Below are 23,816 nucleotides of genomic sequence, written 5' to 3'. Positions count from 1 at the left end.
CCCCCCCCCCCTCCCGTAACTTCTAAAATAACAGAATGAAAAATCTAAAAAAAAAAAAGATATACATTGCCATGCAAACTTCCACCGAAAATGGTTTGAACGAGATCTAGTAAGTAGTTTTTTTTTAATACGCAATAAAATTTAAGAAAAAAAATATTTTCATCAAACCCATACGTGTGGGGTATATATGTACCTACAATACTACAGCATGTCACATTTCGCAGACTTCATCGTGTCAGATACTAGTAGGTTATAGTATTATATTGTCCACATACCTATAGGAAATAGCTTTGCGTGCTATATGACAAACCTACCTATACAGATAAAGGTAGATCTTAAATTATTATTGCGATATCTATAGTAGCACACTGCTTTAACCATAAACAATAAACATTATATTAAAAAAATACACGTGATATTTCTCTAGATCCCTCGTCTATAGTAATCCATCGTGATTTGTTTCAACCCCTATTTTAGTATAACGTGATTGATTAAAGGACGATGCCTGCGAATTCTGAATCACGCTTAATATATTTAGTGCCGGCAACATTATTCCAAGTGCAATTTAGTTGTGCTCCGTTGGTCTTTGGTCAATCCCTACTTGTAGTACCAAGTCGTGTGCTACGGAAATAATGTCACTCGTGGTAGTATTACCATTAAGTGGACGGTTTTCAATCTTACCCCATTTCATGTATGCTGTTACTGTTGTTTTTATGTTATTTTATAACCGTAATAAAAACAATACTTTTGTACTAAAGTACTATTTTCATTTAGTTACTGAAACTTTATTGCACGTTATCAAATAGTACATATAGCGGACTAATGCTTTAAGGCATTCTCTACCTACTACTACTCTCTACTAACAGACACATGTAGTTAAATCTGATTTCATTGTTTACTCGTAAATCTAAATAAGGCTGTTTTTCATGCCTTAGGATTTACAACACGTTTCCATCTTTGCCCAGCAAAACTTAATGGGTTAAAATGAACATATTAAGTGCAGTAGGCTCAGAGAACAGAGTTTTTGAAAACTCGTAACGCTTTTTTAGATCACGGTACGGTTGCCAAATAATTAATTAGCACTCCTGAAGCCTTTCTCTAGGGACTTCAGCGATACGAATTCTGATCTTTGCATTTCTCTCGCTAAAAAAAATCACGAATATAGATCTAAAATGCACTTTAAAAAATTTGAATAAAGTCATCAATATTTTTTAATGTTTTTTCACGAGACTTAAACTTAGTGTTATCCATTTTCTAAGACAAAATTCAAATAAAACATATGCAGCTAGAATATGTGTTAATTGTTATCATTTTCAACGTTGACATGTCATCGTAGATGCATTATAAATAGGTTTATAAGAAAAGGTTACACACCTACATACTAACTTATCTACACCCTGCACTGGTACTGTGATTACATATGCTCCTAATTACTTATTCGATTTTTTTTTTACATGACGCACGAAGATTTACGCAAATATTTTTATATGTGTATGTAGCGGGCACTAGTGGCTATCCATGCATATTTTTTCTGGAGGTGTACCTCCGCGAAAAGTAAAAAAATAAATCTGAAGAAAAATTAAATGTTTTTTACACAATGAAGTATAAGTACATGACGTGGGTTAAAAATATGTATTTTGTAGCCTATTTTATTATTGTCAAATATAATTTTGAGAGATAATTAAATGTTTTTCGAAATCATTCTTTCGCCATAAGTCGGTACAAAACACATTTTTGACTGCGGTATTGCCACTTTGAGGTCTAGTCTGGACATACCTATTAATTGACATCGAAAAATTAAAAAATGTATTCGAGAGGCAACCCCAAATAAAATAAAATAAAAAATTAGTTAATTTTAGGTTATGTGTTTATCAATAAAAATTACGTTTTATGTACAGGAGTGTTAAAAAAAAATAGAATTTCACAAAAGTCATATAACATTTTTTCCATCAGGAATGCACCGTTAAAATCTCTCGAAATGCTCACGGCTACCTTGTACGAGTATACAGCAGTTGATTGTCTGCTGTCCAATTTTTTTATCATTTTACGGCACGACTCTACACGCAGTCCTTTCTGGTCTTCCGTCAAATCGTGCGGTATCCATCGCGTACAAAGTTTCCGAACCTTAAGGAGCAAATGCAGTATCTTTTGCACCTGGCTCATTCCAATGCCTAAGGTAGTACGAATTTGCTAGCAGGCTTTTTTTGTCAGTATCAATTAGTTGTCATACAGTATCAATATTACAATCGCTAACCGCTGTTACCGGCCGGCCTTCACGTTCATCATCATGGAGATGGTCACGTCCTCGTCTAAACTCACTAAACCACGAATAAACAGAGCTACAAGATGGGGCTTCATCGCCAAATGCTAATTGAAGTCTTTGACAACTTTCTTGCTGAGTTAAACCACATCTAAAATCGTAAAAAATCATGCTTCGAAAATGTTTCTCGACTTAAATTCATTGCAACAACGAAACACGATTTTCAACCCAACGTTACGATGAAAAAACAAATGACAGTCTCACAAATTAAAAAGTAATATACTGCCAGAGAGTTCCTTTTTCAACCCCTATAGTTTTTTTTATTTATTTAAGTTTTCTAAGTGGCCAGTTCCATTATTTATCAGTATGCCCTAAGTATTAGATAAAATCATGTCGGCCTTTAACCCGAGCTACTGTAATCCTCTTTCTAAGGATATACATACCCGATTATACATAGTTACCTAGTTAGTATTTCCCGAATGAGGCATTTGCTTTTATCTCGGCCCATTAGGATAAAATAATTAACAACTTCCCACGGGTACGTCTTGGTTTACCAGCGAACTCATAATACTCACCCCAATCTTTGATAACATTATCTATGAGCACTCTGTACATACTTTGAGCCGCCATACCTTTTTCTAATAGTACATTACGATACAAGTGCGAAAAATAGGAAATTCGAAACTTGTGGCGATAAATTAAAACACGACCGAAGGGAGTGTTTTAAATCGACACGAGTTGCGAAATACCTATTCGCACATGTATCGTACAACGTTTTACAGTACATATGGCCCTTTAAATGTTCGACATAGTAACGTAATATGCTAATTTTCGCACTGGTGCGGTAAAGTAGCACCGCACCATATGTACTCTAAATGCCTTTTCTGACTAGTTAGACTTATTTGTATAATAGAATAGTACATTTGGATGCTAGTGCGGAAAGTATGTCAGTACCTCACGAGATATCTCTCGGGACGAGTGAAGAATGACATATCCGCACGTGTATCGAACGACGTTTTTTAATACAGTTGCGAAAAAATAAGAAAAACAACAAGTAGTTCTATAAGACAGAAACAATTGTAAATATAAAATATTATACTATTATTACCTAAGTATTGTTATTTACGATTATTTATATGAAAACAAAATCGAATGTTGCCTTTGTAAACTTAAAATATTCCTGCAGTAAGAAAAAACGCCTCTGCTTTGACAGGCGTTTCGGCAGCTATTCCGTTCCATTCAGACAACTTATTAAGAACGGTTTTTCAATTTTCAATATAAAAAAATAAACGTGTTATAATGATGAAGAGGTAAGTAATTAAATATGAAATATGCTTATATTTATTATTTTTACATTAACAGTAGGTTTTTATGTTGATTACGACTTTTAAAGGAAACTAACATTAACACTCATCAATAAGTAGTCATGAATTGGAACAAGTGGAAAAGTAAAAAGCACTAGTTCGCGAAATCCAACTTTCCGCACGCTAAACAGCTACGTAAAGTAGCACTTTTTGAGCAACTGTATTTAGAAGTAATTTTAGATTATATCACTAGGCAAATGTATTGCCATCAATAGGCTTGACTCCGTAAATCCACTACAATGGAAATAGCCTTTTCGGACTAATTATGGATTATTTTAGCTTTTTAATGTAAAAAGCCGGCCAAGGGCATGTCGGGCCATGCTCAGCGTCGTGTTCCGTAACTACCCTTCCGTCACAACGCACACACATAACATGCAAAAGGGAGTACCTTCGCAGCGCTTTTTACGTATTCACAATTTAAATCATTTTTGATAAAGTCAGACCGAGATAAGATGGCAGCGGTTTTGACAGCCCAGACAGTGCAAGTGTTAAACGTCAAACTTCTATGAAATTATAACGTTTACTTAACACGTGCACAGGCTGGGCTATCAAAATCGTTGCCAACTTAACTTGGTCTGACTCTATGAAGCTAGCCAAGTAGCCAACCTAAAACTCAATAAGTAATAGATTATTATCTTCCGCAACAAACGAAAAAGGCTTATTTATATTTAATGTTTTGCAGTTGAAGCCAAATGCTAATAAACGGGGCTTAGAATATTAATTGACCGAGCGAGAGCAAAGGTCTACGTTTTAGCTTGGGCAAATATGCTCCGGCTGTCCGGCATATGTCCATCACGAGTAGGCGTATTATTGATATCTTTATCCACTTGATAAAAGTGTCCCTTATTAACACCACGCAATTGAAAGGGACAGACGCTGTATATAGATACGAGGTTGAGTAAGTATAGCGACGAATTGTTGGGTAAGCCGGTGTAGGAGGATATAGTTAAGGGTCAAAGTGTTCATTTTAAGAATCAGTTCTTGTTTTATTTGACATTACATCTAATTAGTTAGAAAACTAAAATATGAGTTACAACAAAATACTTCTATAAACTTTCGAAAATGAAACAAAAAATCACAAAAAGCGAATTGCGAACTCCTACACGTGCCGTGGTTTGAGAACTTGCATAAGAATAGGATAAAAGTACGCACTGCAATTAATACTGGACGCAGAAAGAGTTGCTATTATTTTTTCACGTCAGCAGCTCGAACAAGGGTAATTTGCTGCTTAAAAACAGTGTGCAAAATCGCATTTTGCTCACCGAGTGAGACAAAATAACATTCAAGTGACTTTTAGATTCGAATGTCATTTCAATGTGCGGGGCCTAATACAAGTTCGAAATATTTGGATTCTATTGTCTTTGTCCCTTTCACGTCATTAGCAAAAAGAAAGGGACAAAAAAAGTGCATACGTAATTCAACGGTATATTGACGGTTTATAATAGACCCCCGAAATAAGTTAGACTGCATCGTTCCAAAACACCCTACGAGTCTTCATTCGTAATAATTAATTAATGTAATAAAAGTTTAAAATTTAATAAAAACACCATATTTTGCGTATTTTATCATACAATCAAAACAATGAACTTATACAAATTTACGCAATTCTACTTAACTACTTTTAACGATCTCTACTATAGTTGACAAATAGTAGTATCCGCAATTCGGACCGTATCTTACAAAGTTTTTTTTTTACAAAAAAAAGTTTGCGGTTGAACTGTCAATTGATGTTCGTTAATTCATTATTCGTATTATTTCATTGAAATTTCTTTCGTTTAGTTTTATTGCGGTAATTAGAGTTAATTGTTAGAATACCTTCAGAAAAAATGAGTGAAATAGTGATCCGTGCGTCTGGATTAAATTTTTTCAGGTTGAATTTTTTGATGGCTGTCTGACGTGAAAAATTTTGTGTACTACACGAGATCAAAGTTATTTACATCTCGTGCGCTTATGAGTCCCTTACTACGCTCAAGATTCTAAATTATAGAATCTTTCGCTTGCACGGGACTCAAAACAAGCACTCGAAGAAATATCAAACTTTGCTCTCTTGTTGTACAAATAACTATTATAATTGGTGCACTCCTCGTGCCACCAAGCTTTGCACTCAAAACACTGAATCCTGGATCCAATCCTCATCACATATTCTTTCCTCATAATGACTTCACATCCTTTTTCAGCTATAGATTTTCATTTCATATGTTTATTTACCGGCGAATATCGCTACAAAGCTTGTTACATAAATTTTGTAAAACAAATAACATTTATTTTTGATGTTACATTATTACCACATGACAAAAGGGTAAATACTAAGTTACAAATAATAGTAAACAAATAAATAAGATATGTTTATTTTGAAGAACAGACTTCATAGTTGTTAGTAACAAGGCTAGTGTTATATAGTCTGTCAAGCAAAGTATGTCAGTAGCAATGTACAGCAAACTGAAGTAGGGCAACACTCAAAAAGCAGTATTGCGTTGGTGTTGCGCTAAGAAAAGCAGCAATGTACATCGAACCAAAACATGTAATAATCATAACCTCAAATTTTATAATCATCTACGATCAACGAGCGTGATTGTATATTGTAGGCACCTTGACTTTCCTCAAGTTAATGCACAGGCTTATTTAAATTGGTATTTAATGGTCACAGCAGAAATTTCTCTTGAAATAGCTACGATTCAGAATGTAAACAAACAAGATGGACGATCCACATTCCATAGATATAACACAGATGACACGCGATTTTGGAATTATTCGAAAACAGTGTTGCTAACCCGCATTTTTCAAATTTGCCGTGTCTTGCTACTGACAAGATTTCCTTGACCAAGTATAGATCCATTAGAATTTAACATTTCTTAACTATTTTAATTTAATTACCTACTAAGATCGTCTATACGTAAATTAATAGTAATAAAAGGCATTAAAATACACGAGTGTGGGTTTAAGAAACGAACGAAGTGAGTTTCTTAAAAAGAGCACACGAGTGTTTTAATGCCTAATTATGTACAGTCAACCAATTTGATTCCTAGGCCACTATAGAACCATGCCATAATGACTTCTACGACAGTGCTTATTGAGTGATGCGTGTCAAGTATCTAGTAGTTAAAGCGACAAGGTTCTATAGTGGCCTAGGATTCTAATTGGTTGACTGTACAGTTACATACACTATTTTATCTACACACATATTATAAACTTTCTATGAAATATTCACTAACCCAAATTACAGCCTCTGTTGGGGCATCGTTGCCAAATCGGTACTCTCTATATATGGTGGCGTCACCGAATTTTTTTATCGCTTATTTTACACGAAACTAATTAAAAGATAAACTGTACGTCAAATGGCGATAAATGAAAACTTTTTCAAGCATGCAGTATTTTTTTAATTCAAAGACAAACTAGAAGAGTCGGTGGCCTATTTCCGTATCACAAAAACTAACATGCGAGATATGTCAAAATTGTATGCAATTGACATTTCATTTCGAACAAAAAGGCATCTCAACTGATATTAGAATAGAGGTCAAAACCAATTGCTTTTTTTTCGGAGATGTTTCAAATTTGAATACATACCCAAACCGATTTTGATGTAGTTATGAAGCAATAACTACATTATCTCAGATAAGAAATTAGTGGTACAAAACAGTTTATCGTAATGTTGGCCATTATTCACGGATTTTGAAGGCATCATACAGAGTTTATGATATGTGTATAGATAAAATGTATTTTTAGTAAACCTTAGTAACTGATGTCGCAAAATGCCGGGATGCGACGTAAGTATGGTCATATTGATCATCAAACTTACTAGAAACCTATGCATGTACAAGAGTTCGCGAGTACTCTTTTACACCTTTTTCTACTGTTCTTATACCACCTGTCACATTTTAAATTAACGATGATTTGCGAAATTATTGCGCACCTTAGTAAGCAAGCATACGAATACAATAAATAACAAATAACTTTTAACGAGGTCATATGTGTTTATTGTTTGAATTTGGTTGCTGATCGGCATGACCACAATTGACATCAACAAGTGGATGAGTGGATCCCGGCCATCACATTGAGGGCCGGGAACCCGCTCGGCGAGTTTTGTGTTCGTAGTCGCTTTCCTTTACATAGCGGGAAAAGCGTAGCTGCGATCGGCTACGAAAACGTGCATATTTTATCAATAACATATATTTTCTGTTTCGATTTTTTTACATTTTACATATTCAAAACCTACTGACATCTATTCCGCATAATTTATACTGCATAACAAATAATAAAAACCGATCAAAAATGAGACGATAAAAAAATATATAATGTAAAAAAATGTTTGATGATTTGCCCGTTTAGTACTAACAGTACCTGGGCGACCGAGCTTTGCTCGGTTATAACTATTTATTGTAATATGGTGGTGTGTAGGTGATAATTTAATCCTAATTACATTTTTTTACTAAATTAGACTTGTCTAAAATAATTTAAAAAAACAAAAGTTAGTCACCGGGCGAGATTCGAACCCGTAACACTCGTTTCTAGCCGTCCGCGTCTTAACCCGCTGGACCAGACGGACAGTGGCCGACAACACGAAATTAGCGACCATATTCTGCGTCGAAAGAAAAACGCATGAAAACTCGAAAACACGCGTTTTCCCAAACATAAGACTAATCTAGATCGATTGTATACCCCCAAAAACCCCCATATACCAAATTTCAGCGAAATCGTTAGAGCCGTTTCTGAGATCACAGATATATATATATATACAAGAATTGCTCGTTTAAAGGTATAAGATTACCCGTTAAGTTTTGCCTTAGGGCTTCAGTCCGCCACGTACTTTGTATATAAACATACTTCGAAATTACCGAGTTATTTACTCTGTACGGACATTTTTGTTTAATTCCTCTTGAGAGTAATATAATGTTTGTCGAAACGTTGACGAAACCGTCGCTTAAAAAAGAAGTTTTAATAAAATTTGTTAACATTAAGAAGATATCATTACTACTCAAAAAATTTCGTTTGATCGACTTTTTTGCAAACAATGCAAAACGTATAAAGTTAATTTTAATTGAACTATTTCAGTGTTTTATTTATTATGTCGGTAATGTTATAGTTTATGTAAAGATTCTTCATTCTGTAATTGTGTTCTGTTTTAAATTCTGTATTCTGTGGCAACTACTTCTCACGCTGAATTTCAGACGCAAAGTTTTATCCTCCGTTATCGTTTTAATAAGGAAAGTGTAATGACTGCCAACCCTTTGACACATTAAATAAAATGGAAAGTTCGAGTTATAAACTTCCTTTTAGATTATAACGAACTGGCTAACTTTCTTCTCCTTTTTATGTGTATAACTTTAATTACAGATATTTACACAACCCTACACAAGGAACGAGATGGTGCTGCAAAACAATTATTTAGACTTAAGGTGCGCTGGGTTCAGACAGCAGTATTGAAAAATCTTAGCGCTTTTTTAAATCATAAATATCATAATACGGTTGCCAAAAAATATGAATAGTAATCTTGAGGCCTTTGCCTGACACAACTTGGGTTTAAAACGCACCATTAAAAATTGTACTGTTTTTACACAAAAGCTATTAACACATTCACCGCTGAGTACGTTCGTAGGGCTACGACATAACCGATAACATAGGTTTCCAGATACGTAGCGAAAATGCTTCGTAGAGGCAAAACGACAACGTGTCGTGATTAGCACTAAAAGGGTTAAGGTGCAATAAGCTCAGAAGTCGTAGCGCTTTTTTAGATCACAATACGGTTGCCAAAAAATTAATTAGAACGCTTGAGGCTTTTTTCCCTAAGGACTTCAGAGATTTAAATCCTGAGTTTATGATTTTCACTCGAAAGAAAAAAATCACGACATAGGTCTAAAATGTACTTTATAAAAGTATATTATATTTTAGGAGACTCAGCAACTACTTTTTTAGGGTTCCGTACCAAAAAGGTACAAAAGGAACTTATGGTGCGACTCTGTCCGTCCGTCTGTCTGTTACATCTCTAAATATTTCGAGAACCATTTAAGCTATCGATTTGAAATTAGGAAAAGTTATGAACAGCGCTAACCCAGACACATTGAAAGTATTATTCCTTTTTTTTTATTAACTATGGAAAATGCTCAATATGAACAGGGGGCAAAATTTCAAAGTCTAGTGAGTAGTGACTAAGTCAAGTGAGATATCATTTGAAAGAGCTCAAATTAATTGTACATTCTTAAAATTTTTTTTTTTCATAGAGGAAAAAAAAAGAGTTATGAAGGAAAATGTGAAAAAAATACCGCCCCCCCCCCCCATATCTCCGAAGTTTACCGACGAAAATTTATGAAATTCATACATAATATTAACATTACTATAAATTTTACAGGAAAAATATAATCAGACCTCTATCTTGGTATTTTTTTTTTATTAATTAAAAACCCTTCCGATTTCAGTTTGCAATTTAACCAACTTTACGTGTGTTTATTACACCGGAAATACCGGAAATTTCTAAGAGATAACATTAAATGCACCTTTTTCAAATAAAAGATCAATTTTTGGAATCGGTTTACATGATAGAGAATTATCCTCGAAAAATCAACATACGTGCTTTACATCGTTTATTATTAAAACTCAAAAATCTAAAACATGACATTTGCGGTCCCGAGCACGCACATCCATCTCGCTCACGCTTATGCTCAGCGAGAATGAGAGAAGAACACGAACCTATTGGACCTCAGTAGTTATTTTTGATCGAACTCATTAATAACTTTTTTGTACTCATTACTAAATAATTCTGTTAATTGACAATGATATCAGCGATCCCGGGCAACCACGGCCATCCGCTTAGTGCTCAGCGAGCTGATTTCGAAGAAAAACTCGAGCTAGGTAGGTATCTGTGCTGAGCGAAAACAGCCTAGGGCCTCTAGCCGTTTTTCTTCTGCATTTTTAAGCAAAGCTCGGTCATCTCAACGTCAGCGGCTATCTAATATTTTTTGATCTCAAAATGCACTTCAAAGTAATACGAGGAGAGATCCAAGACTTGCTATCCCCACCATTCCGCGAACTTTTGGACCTTTAAGTGCAAAGGGTGGGGATTAGCATGATTTGTAGTATAGTACTATTTTTGTTAATACCACTTCGGCGGCAAACATGCATACGACCCGCCTGATGGTAAGCAGCAACACCAGAGATGTTATATGCGCGTTGCCGAAACCTGTACACTCATTTTTTGAAAAACCCTATTTTGTCCCCTCGGGAAAACCTCGGCAGGGAGCTCATCCCACAGCCGAAACGTTCGCGGGAAAGAATTCCTCTTAAACCGCACAGTACGCGATTTGAAGGAACTCATTACAAGCATATATATTATTAGGTTTCCGTAGCCAAATGGCAAAAAACGGAACCCTTATAGATTCGTCATGTCCGTCTGTCTGTCCGTTTATGTCACAGCCACTTTTTCCGAAACTATAAGAGCTATCCTGTTCAAACTTGGTAAGTAGATGTATTCTATGAACCGCATTAAGATTTTCACACAAAAATAGAAAAAAAAAACATTAAATTTTGGGGGTTCCCCATACTTAGAACTGAAACTCAAAAATATTTTTTCATCAAACCCATACGTGTGGGGTATCTATGGATAGGTCTTCAAAAATGATATTGAGGTTTCTAATATCATTTTTTCTAAAGTGAATAGTTTGCGCGAGAGATACTTCCAAAGTGGTAAAATGTGTGTGTCCCCCCCCCCCCCCCTGTAACTTCTAAAATAAGAGAATGAAAACCTAAAAAAATATATGATGTACATTACCATGCAAACTTCCACCGAAAATTGGTTTGAACGAGATCTAGTAAGTAGTTTTTTAATACGTCATAAATGGTACGGAACCCTTCATGGGCGAGTCCGACTCGCACTTGGCCGCTTTTATTATATACCAATGATCAGCCTAATGACCTCATTACTTTACAAAATATCGCCTATTGAACAAGTCAATCTGGAAGAACTTTGTAAGTATTGAGCAAATTGACAAAAAAATCAACGCGTCCATTAAGCTTTTGGAACAGTATGGCGAAGAAAGCACCCCGGTTTATCCTTTTGAACCCGAGTCTAAACAGGAGACGACGACGACGATATTTTGTAATGAGCTCCTTAGGCAAATAGTACTATACAAGAAATTATGTTCATCCCCATCCCTATCCTCACCATTTCGCGATCTTTTGGGCTTGGGGTTTGCAATCCGGATCCGAAATGTATGAAATTATCCGGATCCACGGATCTTCCCATACATTTTAGATCAATCTTGCAAACCCTATTTGGACTTCCCCTTGTATGTAGCCCCTAGAGCCTTGCCTGGAGCCACGGACGGTTATGTCGGAAGCCTACAACTCCTAAATTAGATAACACCTTGACTAAAACAGAGTAGGTACCTGTATGTAAGATTTTCAAAAAACATCCAAATTCTACAAATCAAATTGAATACGACAAATTAATTTATTTAATAGTTTCGTTTCATTATTATTGCAATTATATGGGCTTATTAACTAACTTAACTATTGTCAACAAACTCTGACCTTTCTCCAAGTGGCGCTATTAAAACAGTATACTCATATATTTTAATGCGTTTCATGTGTACAGAGGATCTTATGATTACTAGTCTCAACATGAACCCTGCACTTGTATAGCAGTTGTAACAACTGCGTTATCGGTTTCTCCCGCTAGTACATCCTATATAAAAATACCCGAAAATGCCATATTATAATCTTATTGAAGCCACTGCCACTGCGTCAGAAGCAGGATAATGTTTTTCGGGCGTATCATACATGTATGTCCATTTGTGTTGGCACACGCTACAGTCCAAACGGCTGAACGGTTTTTGACATATGAGGAGTCATATGAATTCATCATCAGAATTGTGATAGTGACATAGCCTTACAGATGGGTAGGGGTGACTAAATACTGGGTATTTACTCGAAGCACCTTATAGGTGGTTATAGGTGGGTAAAAACGAATGCTAAGAAAAATAAATAAAAAAGTGAGATTTAAGAACTAAATTGTTTTTTATTGAAGAATGTTAACATGTATTAACAATATTTAGAAAATAAAAAGCATATAGGGCGTATCATTTTAGAAAAAAAAGGTTTTCATCGGTGAGAGGCAATTTGTGATAATGCGTAGTTAACAGTTTTGTTTTAAATAAGAAGGTATTTGCTTTAAAAATATGGGACTTAATTTCTATCGATCTTCTGTTTAGTGCATTTCGCAGAAAAGTTCGTGTTCACGCTGCGCTTAAGACCTTTTATGAGAGTGTTTTTTAAAAAAAACTCAAAAATGGCTCAACCGATCATGTTCAGTGTTTTTTTAGTACTTTATTCCACGGATAATCGCACGATATTTTTATTTCAACTTTGGTCCGAAAGTTATAGAGGGATAAATAATTTTTCGGTCTTTGGAAACGGGGTTTTTTTCATAAGTATTAAATTTATCCAAAAAAGTTTTTAGAAATGTTCAAGTGCAGTGCAATGTGCACGTTCGTGGTTTCTGACTTTTATTTGTGACAAATAGTTACATGTATGGAGCGCCCCCCTTAAAAATATATTTCTTACAGTTTTGAGTACTTCATTCAGTAGCGGCATACAAAATACACCTATACTATATTTTAAATTTATATGCCCCTTTCAGCACTGCAAATAGTTTATACCTACCAATTTGGGTATATACGAGTAAGTACGGGTATATTAAGTAAATACTTACTGAGTATTTACTCAGTATTTAGCCGCGAGTATTTACGCACTACCCATCTCTACATTTTTGAAAATGGGCGGAAGGTGAAGAAAAATGGAGCGAAGGGGGGGGTGTTATCAAATGAAAGCAAGTGAAAAACCATTTTAAAATATTATATTAGCAGTTAGGTTTGTTTTTATAAAATTAGTAGTAGCAGTAGTAGTAAAACACTCATCATTAGTACAGAGGCGAACTTATCCCTTTAAGGGATCTCTTCCAGTTAACCTTTGAGCAATTGAGGGAAAATTGGAGACGGATTGGATTGAAAATTAATTTGTCTTGTTCATCAGAATCAACAGAGAACTACTTGGTTAAAAAGCTAACTGTTAAGTGTTATTTTTCTCTAAAATCGCATTTAACTGGTATTTTCTAAACACCTGTAATTTAGTAACAATCGCCTTGCCAACAATATATTTTCTGCGTAGCGCGTGGCCGTATAATATAAAAGCACTTGCACTTTAAATGCTAATTATTTCAAAAACCAATATCTTGGAAATACTCACCATGTTGTATGCATAAGCAACAACGCGCATGGTGTAGGCAGGCATGTTAAGTACGACGAAAACTGAAGAGACAATGAGCAACATCCTTGTGACTCGTTGCTGGGAACGCGGGCATTGCTGCAGCCGCGAAGGTCGCGTGCGTTGGCCCGGCGCGGGCCCGGGCTGTTCCGTTTTCATGAGGTGGTGTCGCGTACGCTCTAGCCGGTACACTCCGACCATTATCCAAACATTCAAAACTATTATCACTCCGAGCGGCACCGTGAACGATACAGCTGTATCCAACAAATTAAATCTGGCTGCATGAACGAGGTATTGCACGTCTATACTGCAGTCGTTGTTAACCGGCGCTGCGAACCTGAGAACAGGTACGTTCAGGAGTAGCGCCGACGCAACTATTGTGCTGATGATGTGGCGAGCTCGCGCCACGGTACAGATGGCATTGCGGCGCAGTGGGTACAGTACCGCCACGAACCGCTCTACTGTAAACGCTACCACCAGCCATGCACTCAGGTCACATGTGACGTAAGAAAAGTAAATAAATATCTGACAGAAGCCTTGAGTGTAAAACAGACCGGTAAGTTTAACGGCTCCGAGCCATGGCATCATTAGTTGGAATAAGAACACCGTATCCGAGATAGCCAAGGCTGACAAATATTGGCTTGTGGACTGCAATCTCAACTTACTACTGTAGAAAACATATACTGAAACCAAATTTCCGATTGTCCCTAAAGAGACTAGTAAGGGTGTGTAGTAAACATTCAAGGCGGATGCAACTTGATGCGCGATGAAATCAAAAAAAGTCTCATTTATGTAGGTGGAATAATTAGAATCCGCGGGAACAGAGTAGTTGAACGATTCGGCGCCCTCGAACCTCGGCGAGAGGTCGGACATGGCGCGGCGTGCTCGCGCCGCGCCTCTCCGGCGGCGACTGTCGCGACGTGTTCAGTGGCCGCCGCTGTCTTACATTTCCATTCGCTTGCCCAGCGCTTTAACCGAACTTTAAGAATTAAGCCTATTAAAAAATTCAACTACTTAAATAACATTATAACTTTCCTCGAAAATTTATATTCATTGAAGCTTATATTAACAAGAGAATCAAACCAAGATAAGTTGGCAGCGATTTTGATAGCCCAGACGGTGCACGGGTTATTTTAAACGTCGAACTGCTATAAAATTAAGACGTTTACTTGACACTTGTGTCGTCTGGGCTATCAAAATCGCTGTCAACTTATCTTGGTCTGACTCTATCTTTCTTAGAGTCGATTGTACAGTCAACATCAAAAGTAACGGATCAAACAAGGTGTCAGAAGTATCTACTACCATTCTGTAACAGCTGAGCAAAAAGTGATGGTTTTATATGTAGAACAGTTACGACTGTAAAAGATATACTTTTGCACGTGATATCAAAGATTTATCTATATTTGGAAAAGTTATCAGGAATGTCAGATACTTTTGGAGCGTTGTTTCGTCCGTTACTATTGATGTTGACTGTACTTAGTCGGTCCATAAGTTCTGCTACAAAGGTTTTTACTGATAAAAAAGTTATAGGTACATTTCCCTTATTATTCACATATACTATGGTTTTAAAGCTCTTTAATGGTAAAATTGCATAATTTTATATATTAAAGAAATAACATAAACACGCGCCCTGTTTAAGGTGTTTTGATCCTTATTTATTTATTTTTCTATTTTAAAATGGTTGAATCTTACATAAAACAAAGAAAGCGACAATGTCTTACCAAATGTACTCAATGTATGGCAGTCAAAAATAAGCGTGTTACTGAAAATTGCCATAACTTTTAAGGGTATTAGCTGAAGTACAGATTTGTTGTAATAAAGTAGATTTACACAAATAAACAATTGTAAATATTGTTTTAATTTTTACTCCCTTTTGTTACGCATAATTTTTCACGATCAACGACACTCGCCATGTAACCAAGAATTAAATAAAATCACAATATACATTTTAAATTAATTAATTTACGTTTTAATGAGTATTAAACAAGCTTTCAAATCATGGCTACATTATTTTATTGAAACCTTTGTAGTACATTTTATTAGCCAAAACGTTTGTGTTAGAACTTATGAGCCGATTAAGTATTTTCAGTAAAGTGTTATGTTGGTTGCGTGGTAGAAATGGTGATCTTACTTTTTACAAGTTAAAACATTAGTACATTACTATACATTGTGACTAGGGTTAGTGCGAAAATGGAAATTTAATATTAATAACACTTGTTTTCATTCATCTTTGTAAGTTAAAAGATATTGTTGACATTTGCAACTATACTGAATTATAAACCTTACATGTTATGACATGCAAGTTGCGTTAAAGTTTGAGCACCACTAACTTCAGGTCAGATGGTTCCGAACGAAAAGTTTTTTATACGCATTGTATAGGCCAGGGACTGAAAAGGTACCCTTAAAAACGGTTTTGACCGGTCTTTTTAAAGGGTACCCGACCGTTAAACTAGCATTTCGGTACCGATATCAACGCTTTGGGTATCCAAATAAGCTTCCGTCCAAACGGTACCGTTAAATAAAAGTACCTTTAAAACCATTTTGAAACGGTACCCGACCGTTGAAATAGCATTACGGAAGCGGTATCAATACTTTAGGTATCCAAACAAGCTTCCGTTCAAACGGTACCCTTAGACTTTAAAACAATTTTGAAAGGGTACCCGACCGTTAAAATAGCATTCCGGAAGCGATATCAATACTTTGGGTATCCAAACAAGCTTCCGTCCAAACGGTACCCTTAAGTAAAAGTATCTTGCCACGCGATCGGATACCCCAATACAAACCGGTCACTCAATTTGTTTATTATGATTCTGAGAAATTTTTAGAAAACGCACGCCATTTATGATTTCGGCATTTAAGCTCAGATTCAGATGTAAATCGATATCTGAGGATCCCAGAGGACCTTTATTATGATTCTGAGGTAAAATCTTTAGAAAACGCACGCCATTTTTGATTTCGGCATTTAAGCTCAGATTCAGATGTAAATCGATATCTGAGGATCCCAGAGGACCTTTATTATGATTCCGAGGTCAAATTTTTAGAAAACGCACGCCATTTTAAATTTTGGCATTTAAGCTCAGATTGAGATGAAAATCGATATCTGAGGATCCCAGAGGACCTTTATTATGATTCTGAGGTCAAATTTTTAGAAAACGCACGCCATTTTTGATTTCGGCATTTAAGCTCAGATTGAGATGAAAATCGATATCTGAGGATCCCAGAGGACCTTTATTATGATTCCGAGGTCAAATTTTTAGAAAACGCACGCCATTTTTGATTTCGGCATTTAAGCTCAGATTGAGATGAAAATCGATATCTGAGGATCCCAGAGGACCTTTATTATGATTCCGAGGTCAAATTTTTAGAAAACGCACGCCATTTTTGATTTCGGCATTTAAGCTCAGATTGAGATGAAAATCGATATCTGAGGATCCCAGAGGACCTTTATTATGATTCCGAGGTCAAATTTTTAGAAAACGCACGCCATTTTTGATTTCGGCATTTAAGCTCAGATTGAGATGAAAATCGATATCTGAGGATCCCAGAGGACCTTTATAATGATTCCGAGGTCAAATTTTTAGAAAACGCACGCCATTTTAAGTTTCGGCATTTAAGCTCAGATTAAGATCAAAATCGATATCTGAGGATCCCAGAGGACCTTTATTGTGAATCTGAGGTCAAATTTTTAAAAAACGCACGCCATTTTAAATTTCGGCATTTTAGGTCCGATTAAGATGAAAAACGATATCTGAGGATCCCAGAGGACCTTTATTATGATTCCGAGGTCAAATTTTTAGAAAACGCACGCCATTTTTGATTTCGGCATTTAAGCTCAGATTGAGATGAAAATCGATATCTGAGGATCCCAGAGGACCTTTATAATGATTCCGAGGTCAAATTTTTAGAAAACGCACGCCATTTTAAGTTTCGGCATTTAAGCTCAGATTAAGATGAAAATCGATATCTGAGGATCCCAGAGGACCTTTATTGTGAATCTGAGGTCAAATTTTTAGAAAACGCACGCCATTTTAAATTTCGGCATTTTAGGTCCGATTAAGATGAAAAACGATATCTGAGGATCCCAGAGGACCTTTATTATGATTCCGAGGTCAATTTTTTAGAAAACGCACGCCATTTTAAATTTCGGCATTTAAGCTCAGATTGAGATGAAAATCGATATCTGAGGATCCCAGAGGACCTTTATTATGATTCCGAGGTCAAATTTTTAGAAAACGCACGCCATTTTTGATTTCGGCATTTAAGCTCAGATTGAGATGAAAATCGATATCTGAGGATCCCAGAGGACCTATTTTATGAATATAACATAACTTACTTTTACTTTTCACTTTATCTAAATCCACGAATTCCATGGTGAATGTCTTGCACTCGCGTTTCAACTCTGGCCTTGTCGGTGTCAGTCTTACTCATGGGGCGACACTTAGAAATGTAGTTAACGTTAGTTAAGATGGAGGCGATTTATATTAATTGAATCGAGACATCTCTAACTTTTGCTTAAAGTCGACTTCCGATTATGCAAACTACGCCACCAGATGTCACTATAAAATTGATACAATTTAAATATGGAAGTCGGACGTAAGGAATACAATCTCCATGTACCTACCAAAAAATGACCGTCCGTCCGTCTCTAGTTAGGTGACAAAACGGCGCACGGTGGGCTGAAAATCGGCCTTCATAGAAATAGAAACCGCACCCCGTAGGAAAATTCTAATTATATGGAAAAATCAAGAATAATTGGTTTTAAAATCATCTGTCAGGATATTACGGTTAAATTTTATTTTCGGAGAAAACTCGATTTTTCTGATACGCGCCATACAAAGATTTTGAAAAAAATAAATATATAATTAATTATTTTTCCATTCAAATTAGCTAAGATTAATTTTTGGACTTAATAAAACCCAACAAAAGCTATTCCAATAAAAAAAGTTCAAAATGAATACTTCGGTTTTTATTTCTATGAAGGCCGATTTTCAGCCCACCGTGCGGCCGCCATCTTGGATTCCAAAATGGTCATCATTTTCGAAATCTGCACTACCCTAAAACCTATAAAACGATATCCATGACGACTTTTATGACAGAGTGCACGGCCGCCATCTTGGATTCCAAAATGGTCAACAATTTCGAAATCTGCACTCCCTAAAACCTATAAAACGATATCCATGACGACTTTTATGACAGAATGCACGGCCGCCATCTTGGATTCCAAAATGGTCATCATTTTCGAAATCTGCACTCCCTAAAACCTATAGAACGATATCTATGACGACTTTTATGACAGAGTGCACGGCCGCCATCTTGGATTCCAAAATGGTCATCATTTTCGAAATCTGCACTCCCTAAAACCTATAAAACGATATCCATGACGACTTTTATGACAGAGTGCACGGCCGCCATCTTGGATTCCAAAATGGTCATCATTTTCGAAATATGCACTCCCTAAAACCTATAAAACGATATCCATGACGACTTTTATGACAGAGTGCACGGCCGCCATCTTGGATTCCAAAATGGTCATCAATTTCGAAATCTGCACTCCCTAAAACCTATAAAACGATATCCATAACGACTTTTATGACAGAATGCACGGTCGCCATCTTGGATTCCAAAATGGTCATCATTTTCGAAATCTGCACTCCCTAAAACCTATAAAACGATATCCATGACGACTTTTATGACAGAGTGCACGGCCGCCATCTTGGATTCCAAAATGGTCATCATTTTCGAAATCTGCACTCCCTAAAACCTATAGAACGATATCTATGACGACTTTTATGACAGAGTGCACGGCCGCCATCTTGGATTCCAAAATGGTCAACAATTTCGAAATCTGCACTCCCTAAAACCTATAAAACGATATCCATGACGACTTTTATGACAGAGTGCACGGCCGCCATCTTGGATTCCAAAATGGTCAACAATTTCGAAATCTGCACTCCCTAAAACCTATAAAACGATATCCATGACGACTTTTATGACAGAATGCACGGCCGCCATCTTGGATTCCAAAATGGTCATCATTTTCGAAATCTGCACTCCCTAAAACCTATAGAACGATATCTATGACGACTTTTATGACAGAGTGCACGGCCGCCATCTTGGATTCCAAAATGGTCATCATTTTCGAAATCTGCACACCCTAAAACCTATAAAACGATATCCATGACGACTTTTATGACAGAGTGCACGGCCGCCATCTTGGATTCCAAAATGGTCATCATTTTCGAAATATGCACACCCTAAAACCTATAAAACGATATCCATGACGACTTTTATGACAGAGTGCACGGCCGCCATCTTGGATTCCAAAATGGTCATCAATTTCGAAATCTGCACTCCCTAAAACCTATAAAACGATATCCATGACGACTTTTATGACAGAATGCACGGTCGCCATCTTGGATTCCAAAATGGTCATCATTTTCGAAATCTGCACTCCCTAAAACCTATAAAACGATATCCATGACGACTTTTATGACAGAGTGCACGGCCGCCATCTTGGATTCCAAAATGGTCATCATTTTCGAAATCTGCACTCCCTAAAACCTATAGAACGATATCTATGACGACTTTTATGACAGAGTGCACGGCCGCCATCTTGGATTCCAAAATGGTCATCATTTTCGAAATCTGCACTCCCTAAAACCTATAAAACGATATCCATGACGACTTTTATGACAGAGTGCACGGCCGCCATCTTGGATTCCAAAATGGTCATCATTTTCGAAATATGCACTCCCTAAAACCTATAAAACGATATCCATGACGACTTTTATGACAGAGTGCACGGCCGCCATCTTGGATTCCAAAATGGTCATCAATTTCGAAATCTGCACTCCCTAAAACCTATAAAACGATATCCATGACGACTTTTATGACAGAATGCACGGTCGCCATCTTGGATTCCAAAATGGTCATCATTTTCGAAATCTGCACTCCCTAAAACCTATAAAACGATATCCATGACGACTTTTATGACAGAGTGCACGGCCGCCATCTTGGATTCCAAAATGGTCATCATTTTCGAAATCTGCACTCCCTAAAACCTATAAAACGATATCCATGACGACTTTTATGACAGAGTGCACGGCCGCCATCTTGGATTCCAAAATGGTCATCATTTTCGAAATATGCACTCCCTAAAACCTATAAAACGATATCCATGACGACTTTTATGACAGAGTGCACGGCCGCCATCTTGGATTCCAAAATGGTCATCAATTTCGAAATCTGCACTCCCTAAATCCTATAAAACGATATCCATGACGACTTTTATGACAGAGTGCACGGCCGCCATCTTGGATTGCAAAATGGTCATCATTTTCGAAATCTGCACTCCCTAAAACCTATAAAACGATATCCATGACGACTTTTATGACAGAGTGCACGGCCGCCATCTTGGATTCCAAAATGGTCAACAATTTCGAAATCTGCACACCCTAAAACCTATAAAACGATATCCATGACGACTTTTATGACAGAATGCACGGTCGCCATCTTGGATTCCAAAATGGTCATCATTTTCGAAATCTGCACTCCCTAAAACCTATAGAACGATATCTATGACGACTTTTATGACAGAGTGCACGGCCGCCATCTTGGATTCCAAAATGGTCATCATTTTCGAAATCTGCACTCCCTAAAACCTATAAAACGATATCCATGACGACTTTTATGACAGAGTGCACGGCCGCCATCTTGGATTCCAAAATGGTCATCATTTTCGAAATATGCACTCCCTAAAACCTATAAAACGATATCCATGACGACTTTTATGACAGAGTGCACGGCCGCCATCTTGGATTCCAAAATGGTCATCAATTTCGAAATCTGCACTCCCTAAAACCTATAAAACGATATCCATGACGACTTTTATGACAGAATGCACGGTCGCCATCTTGGATTCCAAAATGGTCATCATTTTCGAAATCTGCACTCCCTAAAACCTATAAAACGATATCCATGACGACTTTTATGACAGAGTGCACGGCCGCCATCTTGGATTCCAAAATGGTCATCATTTTCGAAATCTGCACTCCCTAAAACCTATGAAACGATATCCATGACGACTTTTATGACAGAGTGCACGGCCGCCATCTTGGATTCCAAAATGGTAATCATTTTCGAAATCTGCACTCCCTAAAACCTATAAAACGATATCCATGACGACTTTTATGACAGAGTGCACGGCCGCCATCTTGGATTCCAAAATGGTCATCATTTTCGAAATCTGCACTCCCTAAAACCTATGAAACGATATCCATGACGACTTTTATGACAGAGTGCACGGCCGCCATCTTGGATTCCAAAATGGTCATCATTTTCGAAATCTGCACTCCCTAAAACCTATAAAACGATATCCATGACGACTTTTATGACAGAATGCACGGCCGCCATCTTGGATTCCAAAATGGTCATCATTTTCGAAATCTGCACTCCCTAAATCCTATAAAACGATATCCATGACGACTTTTATGACAGAATGCACGGCCGCCATCTTGGATTCCAAAATGGTCATCATTTTCGAAATCTGCACTCCCTAAAACCTATAAAACGATATACATGACGAATTTTATGACAGAGTGCACGGCCGCCATCTTGGATTCCAAAATGGTCAATATTTTCGAAATCTGCACTCCCTAAAACCTATAAAACGATATCCATGACGACTTTTATGACAGAATGCACGGCCGCCATCTTGGATTCCAAAATGGTCATCATTTTCGAAATCTGCACTCCCTAAAACCTATAAAACGATATCCATGACGACTTTTATGACAGAGTGCACGGCCGCCATCTTGGATTCCAAAATGGTCATCAATTTCGAAATCTGCATTCCCTAATACCTATAAAACGATATCCATGACGACTTTAATGACATAGTGCACGGCCGCCATGTTTGATTCCAAAATGGTCACCATTTTCGAAATCTGCACTCCCTAAAACTTACAAAACGATATCCATGACGACTTTTATGACGAGTGCACAGCCGCCATCTTGGATTCCAAAGTAGAAGTCTACTTGAAACGGTACCGTACGGTACCCTTTCAACTGTAGCGGTACCGTTTGAAAAATGTACCTATTACATTTTATTTATTCGGGTACCGTTACAGTTGTATAGCTTTTCAATTGATACCCTTAGTTTAGGTATCGGTCTTGTGCGATTTTATTCGGGTACCGTTAGCTTTGGATACCTATTCAATTGATACCCTTTGTGTAGGTATCGGTCGTTTGCGATTTTATTCGGGTACCGTTACAGTTGTATAGCTTTTCAATTGATACCCTTAGTTTAGGTATCGGTCTTGTGCGATTTTATTCGGGTACCGTTAGCTTTGGATACCTATTCAATTGATACCCTTATCTTAGGTATCGGTCTTTTGCGATTTTATTCGGGTACCCTTAGCTTTGGATACCTATTCAATTGATACCTTTATTTTAGGTTACCGGTCTTTTGCGGTTTTTCAGTCCCTGGTATAGGCACTTCTACATAAAAGCACAGATATAAAAGAGAGGGAGGATAAATCTGGTCGAAAAGAGGATATGTTTCAAGCAAATTGGACTTCTAATATAATTTAAATGTATTGATAATAACGGACCCAAGCTAATTCGGAATTGCACTTTCATAACTAAAAACACAATAGATTTTGAATACTTATATCTAAAAAATTCAATATTATAATAAAATCTGGTGAAAATGACAACATACAAGGTTATGCTATCCCGTAAATATTTCTCTACCTTTACCGGATGTTTCATGATAGGTACGTATGTTATGTATTCACATTAAACTAGTGCATTTCTTTTAACAACAGTGGAGTTTGGGCTATGTCTATCTTGGCACTGCCATATGGATTCGACACGAGAGGTTTAGGGTAGGTATGTAGTCTAAATCCTACTAAGCAGAAACATTCACGAGAATGTAGCTT

The 23,816-nt window shown here is 36.8% G+C and overlaps 2 protein-coding genes across 5 annotated transcripts in view; one reads left to right on the top strand and one right to left on the bottom strand.

Annotated features, from left to right (window-relative positions):
- Positions 1 to 16,237, bottom strand: part of LOC133518171 (rhodopsin, GQ-coupled) — a 42,573-nt gene extending 26,336 nt beyond the window's left edge. The window contains exon 1 of the mRNA XM_061851793.1: positions 13,858 to 16,237. Within this exon, the coding sequence (XP_061707777.1) occupies positions 13,858 to 14,748 (891 nt within the window). The 5' untranslated portion in view covers positions 14,749 to 16,237. The remainder of the gene's footprint in view (positions 1 to 13,857) is intronic.
- LOC133518025 (protein furry) overlaps positions 1 to 23,816 on the top strand; it is a 206,040-nt gene that overhangs the window by 94,802 nt on the left and 87,422 nt on the right. The gene's annotated exons all lie outside the window — the stretch shown is intronic.

This window comes from Cydia pomonella, chromosome 1 (genome assembly GCF_033807575.1).
Source record: "Cydia pomonella isolate Wapato2018A chromosome 1, ilCydPomo1, whole genome shotgun sequence".
NCBI lineage: Eukaryota > Metazoa > Arthropoda > Insecta > Lepidoptera > Tortricidae > Cydia > Cydia pomonella.
This window is presented reverse-complemented; position numbering and strand designations above follow the sequence as displayed.